The following is an 18,148-nucleotide window of genomic DNA, read 5'->3' as shown; positions in this document are numbered from 1 at the left end:
TTGTGCAAACATGGACTAATGTATGATTTCATTTTTTATTTTATTTTTAATAGAGAAATGGCGTAAGGGGGAATAATAGATCTTGTAACAAGTTTATGTAACTGCGTCCTGTGATTTTCTGTTTGGTGGTGTAGGACATGTATTTCTAATATAGCCAAAGTCTTCAGTCCCGTCTCATCAAAGTGTTTGAGAGAAAACTGCTGGCAAAACACTTTGAAAACCTTACGCATAAATTTGTTGCGACTTAAAGCGTTTTCCCACCAATTTTAGGTGGCTCTACCAAAACAAGTGAAGCTGGGAAGGGGTGCTGCTATCCCCGACCATCAAACTCAACAAAAGTGCTGGGGTTCTTTATGCCATAAGTGTCATTCCAGTCCCTGACTGGAGTAATATTCCTGGAAAGGTGCACACTACTGCGAAGGTGCACCAAATTCATTCAACTTTTTTTGCTGAATTTTTCCGGCTCCTCCTCGGCCTTTTCTTTGGGAAACTGGTGTTCAAATGCCCCCAAATTTTGTAACTTTTTCTGGAGAAAAGACCTTTAACCAAAAGTGGGCAATTCCGCAAACTTAGATGTACAGTTTCCCCAGCACATGTGACACATCCCTCATAGACTCTTAATACCTGGAATTTAGCTCAAAATTTTACTTTTCAGTATAAACATTTCCCGTTAGTATATGTAACAAAGAATAGGAATAAAGCAGCCACACCAAAGACATTAACCATAATAAAAAAAAAATAAAACAACCTCCACTCCAACCCTCCCCCCCCCCCCAAAAAAAAATACAACATTGCCACATGGACAAACCCTGTAGAGTAGCAATTATAGGAGTGTATTCTGTCCCCCTGCGCCAAACTCCTGAGTGACCCAGATGTGGGTCCAGTCGTGAATTCTGTACAAATCCATCAGCGAGTCTCCATAGTAGAATTGGCAGTAACAGGCTCTCGGCAGCGTATTTTCACTCTGTACAAGACTAATCATTATATTTGGGGGGCAGGATAGAGCCTGTGTGATGTCCGATGTAGCAGGTGGTGCTCTCCGGTCCCGTATTCCCCTCCAGGAGTGATCGGGGGGATATTTAGGCAATAGTTATATGAGTGATTGCTCTGTATATAGTATACATGTGGACACCGTGATGGTAAATGTACAATCTTGCATGTTAAATATCAACTTGTACAGTGTATGACCAAAAAATAAGAACTGATTATGTCATTCCCAGACAGAAGTGCTGCGTACATTTTGTGCCCAATACATTAAAGTGCATTTGACGCCTCAGTCCTCCTTTTTCTTGCCACCCGATTTCTTTCTGTACTTCAGGATGACAAATGCGACCCAGCAGTTGAGAATCAGCAACACAATAAACCGCACAAGAACTGAAAAAAGAAAAAAAGAGAAAAGAAAGTCATTACTGTAGGCCACATCAGATAGGAGCATCTAAAAATGTCCCGTCATCTCCCGTTAGGTTTCCATTTTAGTAATTTTTTGGTTTCCACTTGAAAAATATTCCGGAATATCTTTTAGTAGATATTTATGTTGTGCCATCCTTCTGTTACTCCTCCTGGAAATGTATTAATAGACAACTAGGTGGTATCATTTCCTTTAGGCCTAAGACACACGGCATGAAAATTGAAGCGAGTGCAGTGCGATAAAACATCACATTCCACTCAGACCATATTAGCCTATGTGCCAGCACCCATGAGCTATTATTTTCTCAGCCCTAATCAGACCGAGAAAACAATCGCAGCTTGCTGCGGGTGCAATGCGATCCTCGTTTCCCCTCGCACCCATTCAAGTCTATGGGGCGAGAGAAAAATCGCACTGCACTCGCCTTACACTGGTGTTTGCGAGTGCAGAGCGAGAATGGCAATAGCCGGCAACGGAGGAGAGACTGAGAGAGATAAATCCCTCCCTCTTCTCCTCACTGCCGGCCCGCACCCCCCGCAGCTGTGGTCCGATCGCACGATTGAACCTCAGTCGCAGTGACACTTGGCTCCCGCTATGCTGTCAGCGTGAGCCGAGTGTCATGCGAGGATCGCAGTGGTCCCCCATGTGGCCCCGGCCTTAACACCAGTGTTCACCAACTCCATTCCTCAAGGCCCATCCAACAGACCAGGTTGTCAGGATTTGATGGCATTATCTCCTGTACAATACTAGGGAAATCCAGAAAACATTGTTCAGTAAACACTGAACCTCAGGTTCGCTCATCTCTACTCAGGATCCATAGCGGTTGCAAAACAGCCTGAGGAAAATGGAAGATGAGCGGTGTGCTCAAAAAGCCACTCTTCCCCAGAAAACCTGACAGAACCAACTCCAGAGCGGAGAATTGAAATCAAACTTGTCTATAGGGTATAATAGAAGATCTGATGCCCAATAAAATGGTAAAATGATAGTCTGAAGACCCGGCCCTTTAGCATAAGACACTCCCTACCAAATGATGATTTTCCCCCATTACTCATTGGCAGTTCAAGACATCCACTTGCTTGACACCTGTCTATGAAAACACTGGCGGTCTCTAAGGCCATGTGCCCATGGGAGAAAGTAACTGCGGATTTTGCGGCGGAAAACCAGCGGATTTTCTAGATAAATCCGTGGGTTTACGCAAGTACAGACACTCCCCATGTTATCCTATGGGATTTGAGGAGTGGTGTATCAATGCTGCGGTTTTTTGCAGCTGTGAAAAATGCTGCGGATTTCCCGCAGCCGCACATAACTGCATGTCAATTAGGCCATGTGCCCATGGGACAACATACTTGCGGACCTTTCTGCAGGTTCTCGCAGCAACTCCCTGGAATCCGCAGCTATCCATTGATGCGGTATGGTTACAGTAAACCTGCAGAAACAGTGTGGATTTCGTGCAGAATTCCCGCCCTGTACCTGTATCTCCATAGAGGAAAGGCAAGCCACACGTAACTGCATGTCAATTATTCATGCGGAATTCCTGCCTTTCCACTATGGAGATACAGGGCGGGAAATTTGCAGGAATTCCGCATGAATAATTGAAATGCAGTTACGTGTGGCTGCGGGAAATCCGCAGTATTGATACAGCACTCCCCAAATCCCATAGAATAACATGGGGAGTGTCTGTACTTGCGTAAATCCGTGGATTTATCTGGAAAATTAGTTTTCCGCAGCAAAATCTGCAGTAACTTTCTCCCATGGGCACATGTTCTTATTCATGTGGAATTATCTGCGGAATTCCTGCCTTTCCACTATGTAGATACAGGGCGGGAAATCCGCAGGGATTCTGCACTGTTTACGCAGGTTTACCGCAACAATTCCGCAGAAATACCGCAGCAATGATTCCAGGGAGTTGCTGCGTGAACCTGCGGAAATACCTACAGAAAAGTCCGCAAGTACGTTCTCCGTGGGCACATGGCCTAAGGGTATATGCTCATGTTTCAGAAGTTTCTGCAACGTTTCTGTATCTCTTAGCAGGAAAAACGCACGTTTTCCAGCATTTTTGACTGACTTAATTTGAAGTTAATTGCTGAAAAACGCAGAAAGAATTGACCTGTTGCAGATTACTTTCTGCACCAAATCTGCAAGGAGAAAATCCTGATCCTGTGCACAGCCCTTCAGGATTCCTGTTGACTTTGCTATGACCAGGATTTGCTTGCAATGTTGTGACAAATCTGCAGGCAAAAATGCATCAAAAACACAACATGTGCACACAGCCTGTGTCTCTACTGTTAGGTACATCATGTCCATTAAGACTCCTTGTGGTTTTTCCTTTTCTTCATGAAGAAGTGATGCAGCTTCGAAACGCGTTGAATCAATAAACCAATTTTTTATATTTTTTTAATATAAAGAGCATCGATATTGACCGGCTGCGCAGGATAGCCACTAATCATCCCTCCCTCCTGCATTATAGTTGCAGCATATTCAGTGGCTTTACTATACACCGTATCATCGTTGATCCTCCACCTATATACCAACTCCACATGTGCTAGTATTCACGTGTTTTCTGACCCAGGAAGACTATGTAATTGTCATTTCCAAGTACTGCGCCTTCGATCCCATTCACTTCATTAGGAGCTGATCTGTAGGACTTTGTAATATCCACTATGCAGGACACGGGCTGTGCTGATCTAGTTTACTACACTGTCTACATCCAGCCGATGCCAGAGCCAGTAATATCTGATTATTGGGAGTGCGGTGTGTTCAACCCCCACCTTATAGATAGCACATCAATAACGTAGTACTGGACGTCTTTAATTGGAGATGTCCATTGTAAGTCATCACTGCTGTGTGTGAAGGGGCTGGTTTATTTGAGTGGCTAAGTCAGACCCCTTTACACCCAGTATGTACCTTATCTATGTCTCAGCCTTGACAAAGAAGGAGGTTGGTGTATACTTTGAAATGAGCCGTCAGCCAGCCCCCTTCATCGGCAGCTCTGCTCATGTGCATCCACAGAAAACGCACTGCTGTGTAGAACACAAACCAGAGGTGGAGGTGCCGGGCTTTGCTAATACCGGTGTATTACTAAGGTGTATTTCATTATTTTTTATCTCAGGAATGTATTAAATAAATAAATACATATATATATATATATATATATATATATATATAATGTGTAACGATGTGGGCCCCGAGTGTATGGGGGCCACACATCAGGTATCGGGATTAACGCACACCGGAACAATTTGTCTCTTTAACAGACCATATGGTTTATTAACAGTTCAAATAAACCATACTAGGTCACATAATAGAAAGATGCCATGCCTTGGCATTATCCTCAAAGTCCAACACATAACAAAGTCCACAAAAAAAAAAATATTGGATGGCACTCACCATTAAAAAACAGCCGGTGTGACCACGGATGCGGGTGCAATGTGAGACGACGGCCGTTTCACCTTGAGTGCGCTTCAACAAGAGCCAGGACCTGTTGAAGCATGTTCAGCGCAAAACAGCCATCATCCCACATTTAGCTGCATCCGTGGTCACACCGGCTATGTTTTAACACAATAAGGAAGAATTTTATACAATGGTGTGTGCCATCCAATATTTTTTCTCCATTGGTTATCAACTATATTTTTATGCATCAGCTTGGTGGTTTCATGCTAACTTGGGATGATCGAATACCTCAAATATTCGACAAATAGGTCGCCGCTATTCGACTATTTGCGAATATTCGATGTGCAATATAAGTATACGGGAATCCGACTAGTTGGCAAATAGCAACTATTCGGGCTTTCCATAGACTTACATTGCACAATGAATATTCGCATAGCGGCGACCTATTAGTCGAATATTCGCGAAGCCGAATATTGCCAAATATTTGTGATATTCGATCATCCCTAGTGCTAACACAAAAATCCTCCGCCAGAGCCCTATCTTTATCAAGTACATTCAGTTCCCCCACAATGATTAGCAGCGCCCATCACTGGAGCAGCAATGCTAATTTTTGAGGATATATACTGCTCAAAAAAATAAAGGGAACACTAAAATACTATTTTGTTGTTTAAGTGTTCCCTTTCTTTTTTTAAGCAGTATATATCAGTGGCATGAAAAAAAAACTATTAGATTTTGTTCTTATGTTCGTCAGTGCAATAATCCAATGCATTCAGTATATTTTCTGCTTTCTTTACCATTGTACCGTCCCTCTGCTTTGTGACATACCTGCAATGTCCCCAGTCGTCATCAATGTGGTAAATATCCGTGCTGCAAATAAAGATTTAAAGCCATGAACAAAGAATATAGAAACACATGTAGAATATTTCTACCACATATATGTAATGGTTCAGGGGTCATCTGGTATCTAGTAAATGTTCAGACCTCCGGTGCTGGTTGTTGTGAGCACGGATCTGCCGGCACAGGGCGGTGACACTCCAGCAATCACTGTCCCATCCACACTTATTTGCTTACAATCAGGGATAGTAAAGAATAGTATTCCCGTCATATCCACCAAAAAAAGAAAACAAAGTGACCTACTAGCACAGGTATATGTCGCCATGGCCCACGTCAGTGCACTTGCTTGGCCAGAGTCCTGCGTGCGCCATATATGCTGCAGCTGCAGAAACTTGCTTGATGCACTGATCAAAGTACATAAATTCTGCAAAACAGGTATAAAAAAATATATTTCTCAAAAAATATAAGATGCTAATACACGTGGCCTCCTCTTACTAAAATCACCAAAAAAGGAAAAGAATTAATATAAAAATAAATTTTCATTGGTTATAAAATATAAAAATATACACAGGATGTCTCAGGAAAGCAAGCCCCACAGAAGGGGTTAGAAAAAATAGATCTAAATATAATGTTGGGAACACCATAATTTCACATAATAAATATCAGCCCGTATGAAAAATAGTAATGGTATATACATGTAGCTATAGCAATATATAAGAACACAAGTGTGCTATAATAATGAAAACCTAAAACAAGGAAAAGCAAAGTAACAACCAATATACCTACGGGGTATGACAAAGATTAAAGAGCTGTCCCACACCCTCTCCGACGCACGTTTCGCGCTGTGTAGCGCTTTTTCCAGGAGTGCGTCGGAGAGGGTGTGGGACAGCTCTTTAATCTTTGTCATACCCCGTAGGTATATTGGTTGTTACTTTGCTATTCCTTGTTTTAGGTTTTCATTATTATAGCACACTTGTGTTCTTATATATTGCTATAGCTACATGTATATACCATTACTATTTTTCATACGGGCTGATATTTGTTATGTGAAATTATGGTGTTCCCAACATATTAAGATCTATTTTTTCTAACCCCTTCTGTGGGGCTTGCTTTCCTGAGACATCCTGTGTATATTTTTATATTTTATAACCAATGAAAATTATTTTTATATTGATTCTTTTCCTTTTTTGGTGATTTATAATTCTATTGCGGATTTCTTCCTAAAATATATATAATCTTTTTTGGTGTTGATTCTCCTCTTACTAAACTATCAATTTCTTCCTTACCCAAAAATCCACACCATGACCAATAATACTGTGAAATAAAGGGGCTGTCTCATCTGGTTAAATTGGAAAAATTGCAAAGTGCTTGAAAAAACCCCCAAGAGCTGAAATCCAAATGCACAATGGGTTGTGTCTGTGTATACAGGTCAGAGTGCTGTCCTATGTGCTCACCATAGGGTGCAAAAGACTGGCATGTAAAATTAAGGCTGGTGCAGCTCCATGAGACGGGTGATCGGTCAAAACGTGTAATGACCTGCGCAGCCGCCAAGAAGATGGAATCAAGTGGCGAAATGATGGCTGTTTATTGCGTCTACATGTTTCAAAATCTCCGACTTCTTTATCAGGACTTTAAACAAGCATCTAAATAAAAGCCATCTTTAAACCACACAACTTCATCTTCTTGATGTCAGCGCAGGTTAATACAAGTTTTTTTTCCCCATCACAATGGAAAAAACTAGAAACTTTGAAATCTGCCTCTAATAAAATTCTACAGTTTACGGCTCAGTGCCTCGATTACCAAGCACGTTTACAAGCTCCTAGGCAAGGAAGCTGCTCTGAAGCTGGCTGCATTGGTAGATCTGGGCAGCTTCAGTCAACCTGTGTTCCCTCGAGGTGGTGGGGTTAAAGCTTCTTCTGTTGTAGTATGGTAGAACATACACAGTCTGTGGCCAGCGGCTCAGCCATGCTGCTGGTCTGAGCTGCCAATATTCAGGACAGCACCGCCCCCAGGCAAGCAGGGAGGCTGGGGAGCGGTGCGCTCTTGAACAAAAAAAAGATGAGAACAACGCTTTAAAGGGAACCTGTCAGGTCCAATATGCACCCAGAACCACGAGCAGTTCTGGGTACATAGTGCTAATCCCTGCCTAACCGTCCCTGTAGCTAGTAGCATAGATAAAGAGATCTTTAAGGCTCTTCTCCACTTGCGTTTACAAATTCACAGCGACACTCAGCTACAAATGTGAGTCGAGCGTCCTGTGTATGATCTGCGTGTGGTCTGCGTACGGTGTGTGTTTTTTTCCTCATCCGTATGACATGCGAGCGTCATGCGGGTGCTATGTGAGTGTTTATGCATACCGTGTCAGACTGGCTACCGGAGGAATCTCCAGTAATACCAGGCCTGGCCGCGGTTACCTGCACTGAACCCCGGAGCACCAGAGATCAGCCCGGTCTGTCTGCAGCTGTGCTGAACTGAACAGCAATCGTCGGGGAATCATATACTCGGCGCTCGCTGTTCAGGCTGCACTCTAGAGCTCAGGTGACAGCTCCGGAGTGCAGTGCATGTAACCGCGGCCAGGCCTGGTATTACTGGAGATTCCTCCGGTAGCCAGTCTGACACGGTATGCAAGTGTCAAGGATCCGTGTGACATGCGTATGCCATCTGTATGACATGCGCATGCCACCCGGATTCTGATTTTTTTTCTTGCTCCCATAGGATTGCATGGGGGTGCGAGAGCTGAGACTCGGTGAAATCACAGCATGCTGCGATTTCACCGAGAGCGCGAGAGGTACCGTAAAACATTTAGCACGAGGACACGGCGTCATTGATTAACACTGGTGCGAGTGAGATCCGATTTTCTATCTGATCACACTCGCACATAGAAATCGCAAGTGGAGAAGAGCCCTTAGAAAAAGTATTTCTAAAGATCTTTTATCTTATGCTAATGAGCACGGGGACTAGTCCCCTGGACGTTAGTTCCCCGGCCAGTAGCCCCCATTAGCATGTAAGTACACCCCTGTGGGTGTGCTAACATGCTAATGAATGTGCATGGTCACAAGATAATCTCACTCACCTCTCTGCTGCCATTACTGCCCGACGGGGCTCAGTGCGCATGACCCCGGAGTTTGGGTCATGCGCACTATAAAGCCGGGTGTACGTGTCCTGGCTTCAAACTGAAGTAGTGCGCATGACTGAAACTCCGGGGTCATGTGCACTGGGCAGAAATCCCGAAATCCAGCGTCAGGCGGCGATGGCAGTGGAGAGGTGAGTGAGATCATCTTCTAACACTGCGCATTCATTAGCATTTTAGCACACCCATGCTAATGAGGGCGACTGGCAAGGCAACTAATGCCCAGAGGGCTAGTCCCATCACTCATTAGCATACAATAAAAGATCTTTAGAAATACTTTTTCTAAAGATCCCTTTATCTATGCTAGTGTATACTGGAACGGTTAAGCAGGGTTCAGCAATATGCACCCAGAACTGCTGGTGGTTCTGGGTGCATATTGGACTTAGCAGGTTCCCTTTAATGCCTTAAAAAAAGTAGATGTAGACGAGGCCACAGGTGCACATCTCCACATTCATTATAGGAGCCAAAACAGCTGAGCATTGTGGCTCAGAAAATGAGAGGTGGGACGTGCATCTCCCTGACATCTAGGACAAATCCTGTATTGGGAACTCCAGGGATGTGTATTGTACTCACCAGGGCTACGTCTATTATCCATTTCTTGAGAACCAATACGTTCCAGAGACCGAAAAGCCTAATCTGTAGTTAAGTCATGAAAACAATAGTTTGGTGAAACGCATGGTCATGTGTATTAATATAGAGACTAGAGAGCAAATCAATCCAAGTCAGTCCGTGGCCAATGAACGGAAGCCTCGTGACCCGCACCCTACCTGTCAGCTCTATTGATTGCAAGTTTGGACGACGTCATCGTCGAGGGGTGAAGCACTTTGCACCAGGCTGGCTATCCAAAAGAGAAGCCAAGCATGCTGGCAGTAGGGGGGTCAGGTCGCAGGGCTCCCATCCATCGGCCCCAGAATATAAACCTGGAGGCTGCACATTTCTCCCACAGACAATCCGCTAATACAGAGGAACAATGGCCTTGGACTGAAAAACAATGGAGTTAGTCCATATTTGTATCCGCCGACATGTCTGTGGCAGAAATCGCAGTTTCAGTGTCTTATTTCCGCTGCTGATTATATGATAAATTCACACTAATTTGTCAAATCCTAAATGTGTGATCACAGTCTAAGTGAGGTAAGAGATTTCTAGGGCGTCATCAGGATTATAAGAGGTGGTGATGGAGAAGTGCTGTGATCTGCCCGTCCATGTGACCACAGCCAATATTAGGAAGGATACATCCCGATGTAAGGCAAGGCGCTACTCATACTGCCACTGTAGAACAGGATGAATATTAGAAGCACCACATCTGCAATACACAAGATGGTACGAGGAATGACATCACAGAGAACAGGGAACCGCGCACACCATGTCACTGCTGCAGTCTGAATCTTTCACCCGGAGCAGAAATCTCGTTCTGACCTCCCCAGTAGGATGTCCTGCTCTGCCACTAGAACACCACGAAAAATTAAGTTGTTTTTTTTTTTAAAAAAATAAATTATTTATTCTTTTCCAACCCAGAAAACTCCTTTAATAACCTGCATAATTAATTATTCATGTCAAATAAATATTTGTGCTCCCCTGGTCAGACATTTAGTCGGGTTCTCTGTAGCATCCAGAGCAAGGAAGTCTTCAATTCTCCACCGACATCCTCAGCTCGGGATACTGAGCGCCTCTGGCGTTTGTTAGGTCCCATGGATGTGATGTCGCATGAGTCCTAGTCACTGGGCCCAACAACGTCATGAGTAGAGTTGAGCGGACTGCTAATAATCCGGATCCGGCGGATCCGTAGCAGGTTGTCAAAGAGGTCCGGATCTGATCCGGACCTATGTATGTCAATGGAGAGGGGAGAGGATCGTGCAGCCAGATTCCCAGGTCCTGGTCGGACCAGGATCGGACGCTGAAACCGCACGGATCCGGACTTTTACAGTTCAGGTCCGCTCAACACTAGTCATGAGTGATCTAGTAAACACCAGATGCCAGACAGAAGAAGCCAGTCACAGAAGAGAAACAGTGCGACACTGACCGGGCAGCATGAAAGTTTTGGCGCCACACTAAGATCAATACTGTATTTATTACATGTTGTCAGTGTTATTAATGAGGTGAGGTCACCAATGGAAATTACTGGTCTCTAGTGATGAGCAGGCACTACCATGCTCGGTACTTGTAATGACTAATGATGAGCGGGCACTACCATACTCAGGTGCTCGGTACTCGCAACTAGTGATCATCGAGCACCACCATGCTCTGGTACTCATAACGAGCAGTTGGATGCTCTGATGGGCATGACTCGAGTACCCGAGTATAATGAAGGTCAGTTGAGAAATCGAACATTTTTCAAGGAGATTTCTCAGGATAATGCTTCATTGACTGCCATTAAATTCGGTAAATGAGCCGCGCCCATCAATGTCCAACTGCACATTACGAGTACTGAGCACCCGAGCAGGATAGTGCCTGCTCAATCACTAGTTGTTATGAGTGCCAAGCATGGTAGTACCCGCTCACCACTAGTCATTATGAGTACCGAGCACCCCAGCATGGCAATGCTAGCTCACCACTAGTCGTTACGAGTACCAAGCAGCCAAGCGTTGTAGTACTTGATCACCACTAGTCGGTATGAGTACCGAGCACCCAGCATGGCAATGCCGGCCCATCACTAGTCGTTACGAGTACAGAGCATGACATTGCCTGCTCATCACTAGTTGTTATGAGTACCGATCACCCAAGCATGGTAGTGCTCGCTCATCACTAGTCGTTACAAGTACCGATCACCCATGCATGGCAGTGCCCGCTCATCAATACTGGTCTCTCAAACCCACCCTCCATCTATAGAATATGAACATGTCCACATTCAGTTGCATCATAATCATTCAGAAGGCGCACTGTGCATTAACAGAAGTCTTCTGCACTTCCGACCATACACCGCGCGCCCTCTGAACCTGGGAAGCGTATACCCAGCTTCTGAGGTCCACTCATATGGCCAGAAGGAGCCATGAGCATGCACGAGATTTCCAGGAACTGGTGGTGACTCTTGAAAATCATGTTACTTTGTCCACAGGGGCATGAAAACATGGAACAAGGGCCAAATAGTCACAGGTCTAATTGGAATATAAAAAAAACATTTATTACCTGTTTTTTCTTAAGTATTATTTTAGAGAATGATGTTATACAGGGCTGATTAGGAAGGAAATTTGGACATGCAAAGGTAAATGCCGGCTTGGAGGGCATAAGGGACCTGACAGGTTGTCTTTAACATATCCCTTACCTTGTGCTATGAGGATTGGATATTCGAGATAGGTCTCCATTGGGTAGTCATAGTACATTTGGTACCTCAGAAATACAAGGAACCTAAAGAGAGACACTTATTAAACACGTGCACGTCAGACGCAAATAACATTTTCTGCTGAATTATCTTAAATTTAAAGGGTTTCTCCTATCTCATGAAATGACATCACTTTATGACCCCTGGGACCTGAGGACCCCGTCGATCCTGAGAATACAGGGGCTCCTTTTTCTTTACTTCTCCAAGTGCAGTTGACCCTATTCACGTTACTCTCTTCCTGACCGGATGATTTTTCATTTGTGACCTTTAGTCCCTCCCATCCCCCTTTTTACAAGAGCTATACATATTTTTTTTTTCATCAACTTATTTTTTTTTGGGACAAGTTGTAATTTTAAAAGATCCCATTAATTATATCATGAAATGAACTGGAAAACAATTCCAAGGGCGGCGACATAAAGTTGCTATTTTTGGTATCATTTTTAGGCCTTGAGCACACCCTGCGGTTTTTGACGCGTTTTTTAGGTGCGTTTTTTGTTGTTTTGTTTTGTTCCAAAAATCTGCATGCCTCTCCTGAAGCCAAAGTCTATGAGACTTCTGAAGAGCTGCGTCAACGTTGCGTCATTATTTACTTGCAGATTTTGATGCAGGAAAAAAAATAAAAAATCTGCAACATGTCAATTGTTGGGGCATTTTTCCGCCCTTCCAGCCACTGACTTCACTGAAAAAAATAAATAAATAAATAAAATATGCACCAAAATGCGTTTTTGGTGCGTTTCTGTGCCAGAAGGGGCAGATTTGATGTGGAAAGTTTCTGCACCAAATCTGCAGGGTGTGCACATAGCCCTATGGTGTTTATTCTTCGGTATAAAATTAACCAGGTATTATAATTGTCCAGGTCAGAGATTATTGGGGTGACAAACTTTTTTTTTTCCATATCTTGGTTAAAAAAAATACAAAAAAAAAAAAAATTGTAAAAAATTATTTTTTTGCGATTGTCACTGTACATGTTAATTAATTTTATATTTTTATAGTTTGGACTTTTACAAATGAGATGATAATTTTTTTTTTATTATTACTTTATTTTTGAATTGGAAAAATGGAAGTGCTTTGAACACACACACATACATACATACATACTGTACATACAACATACATATGTGTGTATTTTATTTATTTTTTTTACTTTTTTAAGCAGTATATATAGAAGAAGATTGTCTCGGCTGCCTTGGCAATGCTATCCCAGACAGATAGCAGCATTTCAGTGGTCAAACAGCAGTGATCGGAGCTAGTGCCAGTCGCTGCTGTTCGTGGCAGCTGCTGGCTGTAAAACATATATGCATATATAAGCCCGCTCCATACACCAGTCCCCAACGCGTGACATACATGGACGTCACATATCTAGAGGGGCTTAATGAAGCCAGTTGCAGTTTACCTGTAAAGCTGGTGACCTGGAGAAGACACTAAAGGGTCTGTATTCTCCTGATTAGTCTGGAGTCACACTTGCGAATGACTCATGCGCGTCCCGCATCACATCACCCGGCATGGCCGCACACTCACAACTCAGCTGCATAGGAATACATGCAGCCGACCCGCTCCTGTCAGGAGTGTGCGGCCGTGCTGGGTGTTGTGATGCGCTTCACTCGCAAGTAGGACTCCGACCATAATGAGAGCCTCAAAGGTCTGCCCATCACCCATAAAATAATGGCATATCCTGCCTATTCAAGTGCTCCAATACATTTTCTTCAACATTGAGAGGCACAGTGATTGCAGTTGCATCCAGGCACGAGTGTATTAGGGGGCCACAAGTCTGCAAAATTTATTTTGACGCCCAGAAACAATTATTTAGTGATGGAAAGAAAGTGTTTTCACACTATACCGACTGTCTATGGAAAGGTTTGGTGGAGATGCAGCGTCATAATCCCTTCTTATCATATAATGTCAGTATATTCATTACATATAAAAATATTTATTAATCTTAAAGAGAAATTTAACCTAAAGGGATTCTCCGGCATCAAATTCTGCTACAAGGGATAAATGAATAGTGAACATTCCTTTTTAGAGCGAAGAATGTGGTGCACACCGTGTGTGACGTGTATAGTGCACAGTTACCTGCCTGGACAGAAAACCGAATACACACCCAAAAACTACACAAGGCATTCACTAAAAGATAACAACACTGATATAGCGCCCTGCCTCCTCTGTCCCGGATATTGAATGCTGTATATGCAGAATTAATCGCGGTTATATACTCCATAACAGGAGCATAATGGGTTAATTAATGTGTTAAGTGATCAAGTTATGACCCCTTTTTAGGATCGGTGGGGGTCCAACTGCTCAGACCTGTACTGATTGTCAGAAAAGAGCACTTTTATCCTTGTTGGAATAGAGCGGCAATGCAGGCATTCTCCATGGGATTGCGGGAAAAAGTTGAGGGCAGCCTCAGCAGCTCCATAGGGAAGGAATGGAGCGTATCTCGAGCATAGCACTGCCCCTGCATGTTAATGAGGATAGCTTTTAGATTGGTGGTGATATAAAGTTATCACCTATCTTTTGAGTAGACCTAGACAACCCTAGTAATAGGACTGGATGAAGAGCTGGGTGCAGAAAGTCAATAACTGAACTGGAGGAAATGTTTGTAGGGTTTGTTGGACCTGAAGACTAAAATGCAACATTTTAAAGGGAACCTGTCACCTAGAATATGCGTTCTGACCTATCAGCAGACGCATGTGTGCCCTAATTACACCTCCCTACCCATCCCTGTGCTGTAAAATTGTATAATATGAAAGTAATAAAAAAACGTTTTATTACCTTCATATCTCGTATGTAAATAGCAGGGAATGTGGACACAGGGGCGGCGGCTTGCCCTATGGACGTCTGCATATTTCCGTGGTATCACGCCCCTGTGGGCGTGATACCATGGAGCGACGTCCCCGTCGCTCATTCTATCCTGCGAGCATTGCGGCAGGCTTCTCTTCCGGGTTCTCCTTGTCAGTTTCAGACGCGCACTGCGCATGCGCAGTGCACATCTGAAGCCGGCGCGTGAACACCTGGAAGAGAAGCCTGCCGCAATGCACGCAGAATAGAATGAGAGACGGGGACGTCGCTTCATGGTATCACACCCACAGGGGCGTGATACCACGGAAATATGCAGACGTCCATAGGGCAAGGCGCTGCCTGTGTCCACATTCCCTGCTATTTACATACGAGATATGAAGGAAATAAAACGTTTATTACTTTCATATTATACAATTTTACAGCACAGGGATGGGTAGGGAGGTGTAATTAGGCCTCACATGGGTCTGCTGATAGGTCAGAACGCATATTCTAGGTGACAGGTTCCCTTTAAGGGTTTTAACCCTAAAAATTATAACAATAATGGACTTTTTAATATTCCAATAGTCCATTTTTAATCTTTGGAGCTAAATGTAAGGGAAGAAACGACAAAAACAATGACTTTGGGGGCTTCAATGTGTGCAATGTAAGCAGGATAAAGAGTTAGGGCAGTGCATGAAGAATAAAAAGTTACCAAAATCAGCGCAAGAAAAAGATTTAACTGGAGCATCAGTAGTAAATGGGAGTGGTAATGAAAAAGCGCTAATGGGAGTAGTGCAAGAAGCATAATACGTTAACGAGATCAGTGCAAGGAGCAAAAAGTGTTAGGGTATGTGCCCATGATCTGGACTCGCTGCAGAAAAAACAAGCACAGTGGGCACGGGATTTCTAGGAATCCATGCACTGTGCTTGTACTGTACAACACAGCGTTTTGGACACAGCTGACATATGCTGCGTTCAAACCGCTGCAAATACTGATTGTGGGCACGCACCCTTAATGGTAGTGGTGCACATAAAGAGTTAACAGCATCAGTGCATAATAGAAAATGGGCTTTAAAAATTGTAACTATAATGGATTTTTTGGAAATAAAAGTCGCACAAACCTATAAAATGTAAGGCTTCAGCTGCAAAAAACCCTCCAAAAACACAAGGCAAATTGAATTATTAACTCTTGATGTTTAACTCTCTGCACCCATAGACTGTTTTAGCAGTCGGCTCTTCATCTAGTCCTTTTACAGAACATAAAGCATTAATGAAAGCAGACCACAAAGCATAAAGGGTTAATGAGATCAGTGCATAAAGCACAGACTGCCCACCTTACCCTGTCACCCCCAGCAGCAGCACACTGACTGCCCACCTTACCCTGTCACCCCCAGCAGCAGCACACTGACTGCCCACCTTACCCTGTCACCCCCAGCAGCAGCACACTGACTGCCCACCTTACCCTGTCACCCCCAGCAGCAGCACACTGACTGCCCACCTTACCCTGTCACCCCCAGCAGCAGCACACTGACTGCCCACCTTACCCTGTCACCCCCAGCAGCAGCACACTGACTGCCCACCTTACCCTGTCACCCCCAGCAGCAGCACACTGACTGCCCACCTTACCCTGTCACCCCCAGCAGCACACTGACTGCCCACCTTACCCTGTCCCCTCCAGCAGCACACTGACTGTCCACCTTACCCTGTCCCCTCTGGCAGCAGCACACTGACTGCCCACCTTACCCTGTCCCCTCCAGCAGCAGCACACTGACTGCCCACCTTGCCCTGTCCCCTCCAGCAGCAGCACACTGACTGCCCACCTTACCCTGTCCCCTCCAGCAGCAGCACACTGACTGCCCACCTTACCCTGTCCCCTCCGGCAGCAGCACACTGACTGCCCACCTTACCCTGTCACCCCCAGCAGCACACTGGCTGCCCACCTTACCCTGTCACCCCCAGCAGCACACTGACTGCCCACCTTACCCTGTCCCATCCAGCAGCACACTGACTGCCCACCTTACCCTGTCCCCTCCAGCAGCACACTGACTGCCCACCTTACCCTGTCCCCTCCAGCAGCACACTGACTGCCCACCTTACCCTGTCCCCTCCAGCAGCACACTGACTGCCCACCTTACCCTGTCACCTCCAGCAGCACACTGACTGCCCACCTTACCCTGTCACCTCCAGCAGCACACTGACTGCCCACCTTACCCTGTCACCTCCAGCAGCACACTGACTGCCCACCTTACCCTGTCCCCTCCGGCAGCACACTGACTGCCCACCTTACCCTGTCCCCTCCGGCAGCACACTGACTGCCCACCTTACCCTGTCCCCTCCGGCAGCACACTGACTGCCCACCTTACCCTGTCCCCTCCAGCAGCACACTGACTGCCCACCTTACCCTGTCCCCTCCAGCAGCACACTGACTGCCCACCTTACCCTGTCACCTCCAGCAGCACACTGACTGCCCACCTTACCCTGTCCCCTCCAGCAGCACACTGACTGCCCACCTTACCCTGTCACCTCCAGCAGCAGCACACTGACTGCCTACCTTACCCTGTCCCCTCCAGCAGCACACTGACTGCCCACCTTACCCTGTCCCCTCCAGCAGCACACTGACTGCCCACCTTACCCTGTCACCTCCAGCAGCACCATGTCTGCCCACCTTACCCTGTCCCCTCCAGCAGCACCATGTCTGCCCACCTTACCCGGTCACCTCCGGCAGCACACTGACTGCCCACCTTACCCTGTCCCCTCCAGCAGCACACTGACTGCCCACCTTACCCTGTCCCCTCCAGCAGCACACTGACTGCCCACCTTACCCTGTCACTTCCAGCAGAAGACTGCCCAGGCTCAGTCCCTCTGCAGACTTGGATGCCATGACTGCCAGGATCTGGGGGAACTTCAGCACCATGCACACCACCAGGGTGCTCCAGTTGGCGAACACTAGTATCTCCGTGCTCAGCTCCATGTTGTTCCCTCAGCTCAGGGGGAGGAAGGGGCTAAGTTTAAAACTTGAAGTCAGTGAAGAGCTCAGTCATTTCCTCTTCCTCAATGTCACAGATGGGAGGGAAATGCCGGCTCCTCCCTGCAATAACAATGAGGATGAGAGAGCTGAGGAGAAGCTGCAGCAGAGCTGTGTGTGGAGACGGGAAAGCTGCTGTGTTATCAGTCTCTGTTCACACCACTACTACCCCATATTTGTATCACTGGGGGACCCCAATGCCTCAGTGTAGGGGAGCATGTGAGCTAGTACAACGAGGGTACCACCAGAGAGTATGTAAGTGTATGGTAGATG

At 45.4% G+C, this 18,148-nt stretch overlaps 1 protein-coding gene across 1 annotated transcript; it reads right to left on the bottom strand.

The window, feature by feature from the left end:
• Positions 1-630: 630 nt before the first annotated feature.
• Positions 631-17,928, bottom strand: SLC66A3 (solute carrier family 66 member 3). The gene is made up of 7 exons (XM_075338771.1): positions 17,673-17,928; positions 12,019-12,101; positions 9,993-10,062; positions 9,333-9,390; positions 5,933-6,053; positions 5,621-5,662; positions 631-1,374 (listed from the first exon to the last, which is right to left on the bottom strand). The coding sequence occupies exons 1-7, from the start codon at positions 17,819-17,821 to the stop codon at positions 1,274-1,276; spliced, it is 624 nt and encodes a 207-aa protein (XP_075194886.1). The 5' UTR covers positions 17,822-17,928; the 3' UTR covers positions 631-1,273.
• Positions 17,929-18,148: the final 220 nt, after the last annotated feature.

Source organism: Anomaloglossus baeobatrachus, chromosome 3 (genome assembly GCF_048569485.1).
Source record: "Anomaloglossus baeobatrachus isolate aAnoBae1 chromosome 3, aAnoBae1.hap1, whole genome shotgun sequence".
Classification (NCBI taxonomy): domain Eukaryota; kingdom Metazoa; phylum Chordata; class Amphibia; order Anura; family Aromobatidae; genus Anomaloglossus; species Anomaloglossus baeobatrachus.
The sequence above is the reverse complement of the archived record's forward strand: the minus strand, read 5'-3'. Positions and strand labels throughout refer to the sequence as shown.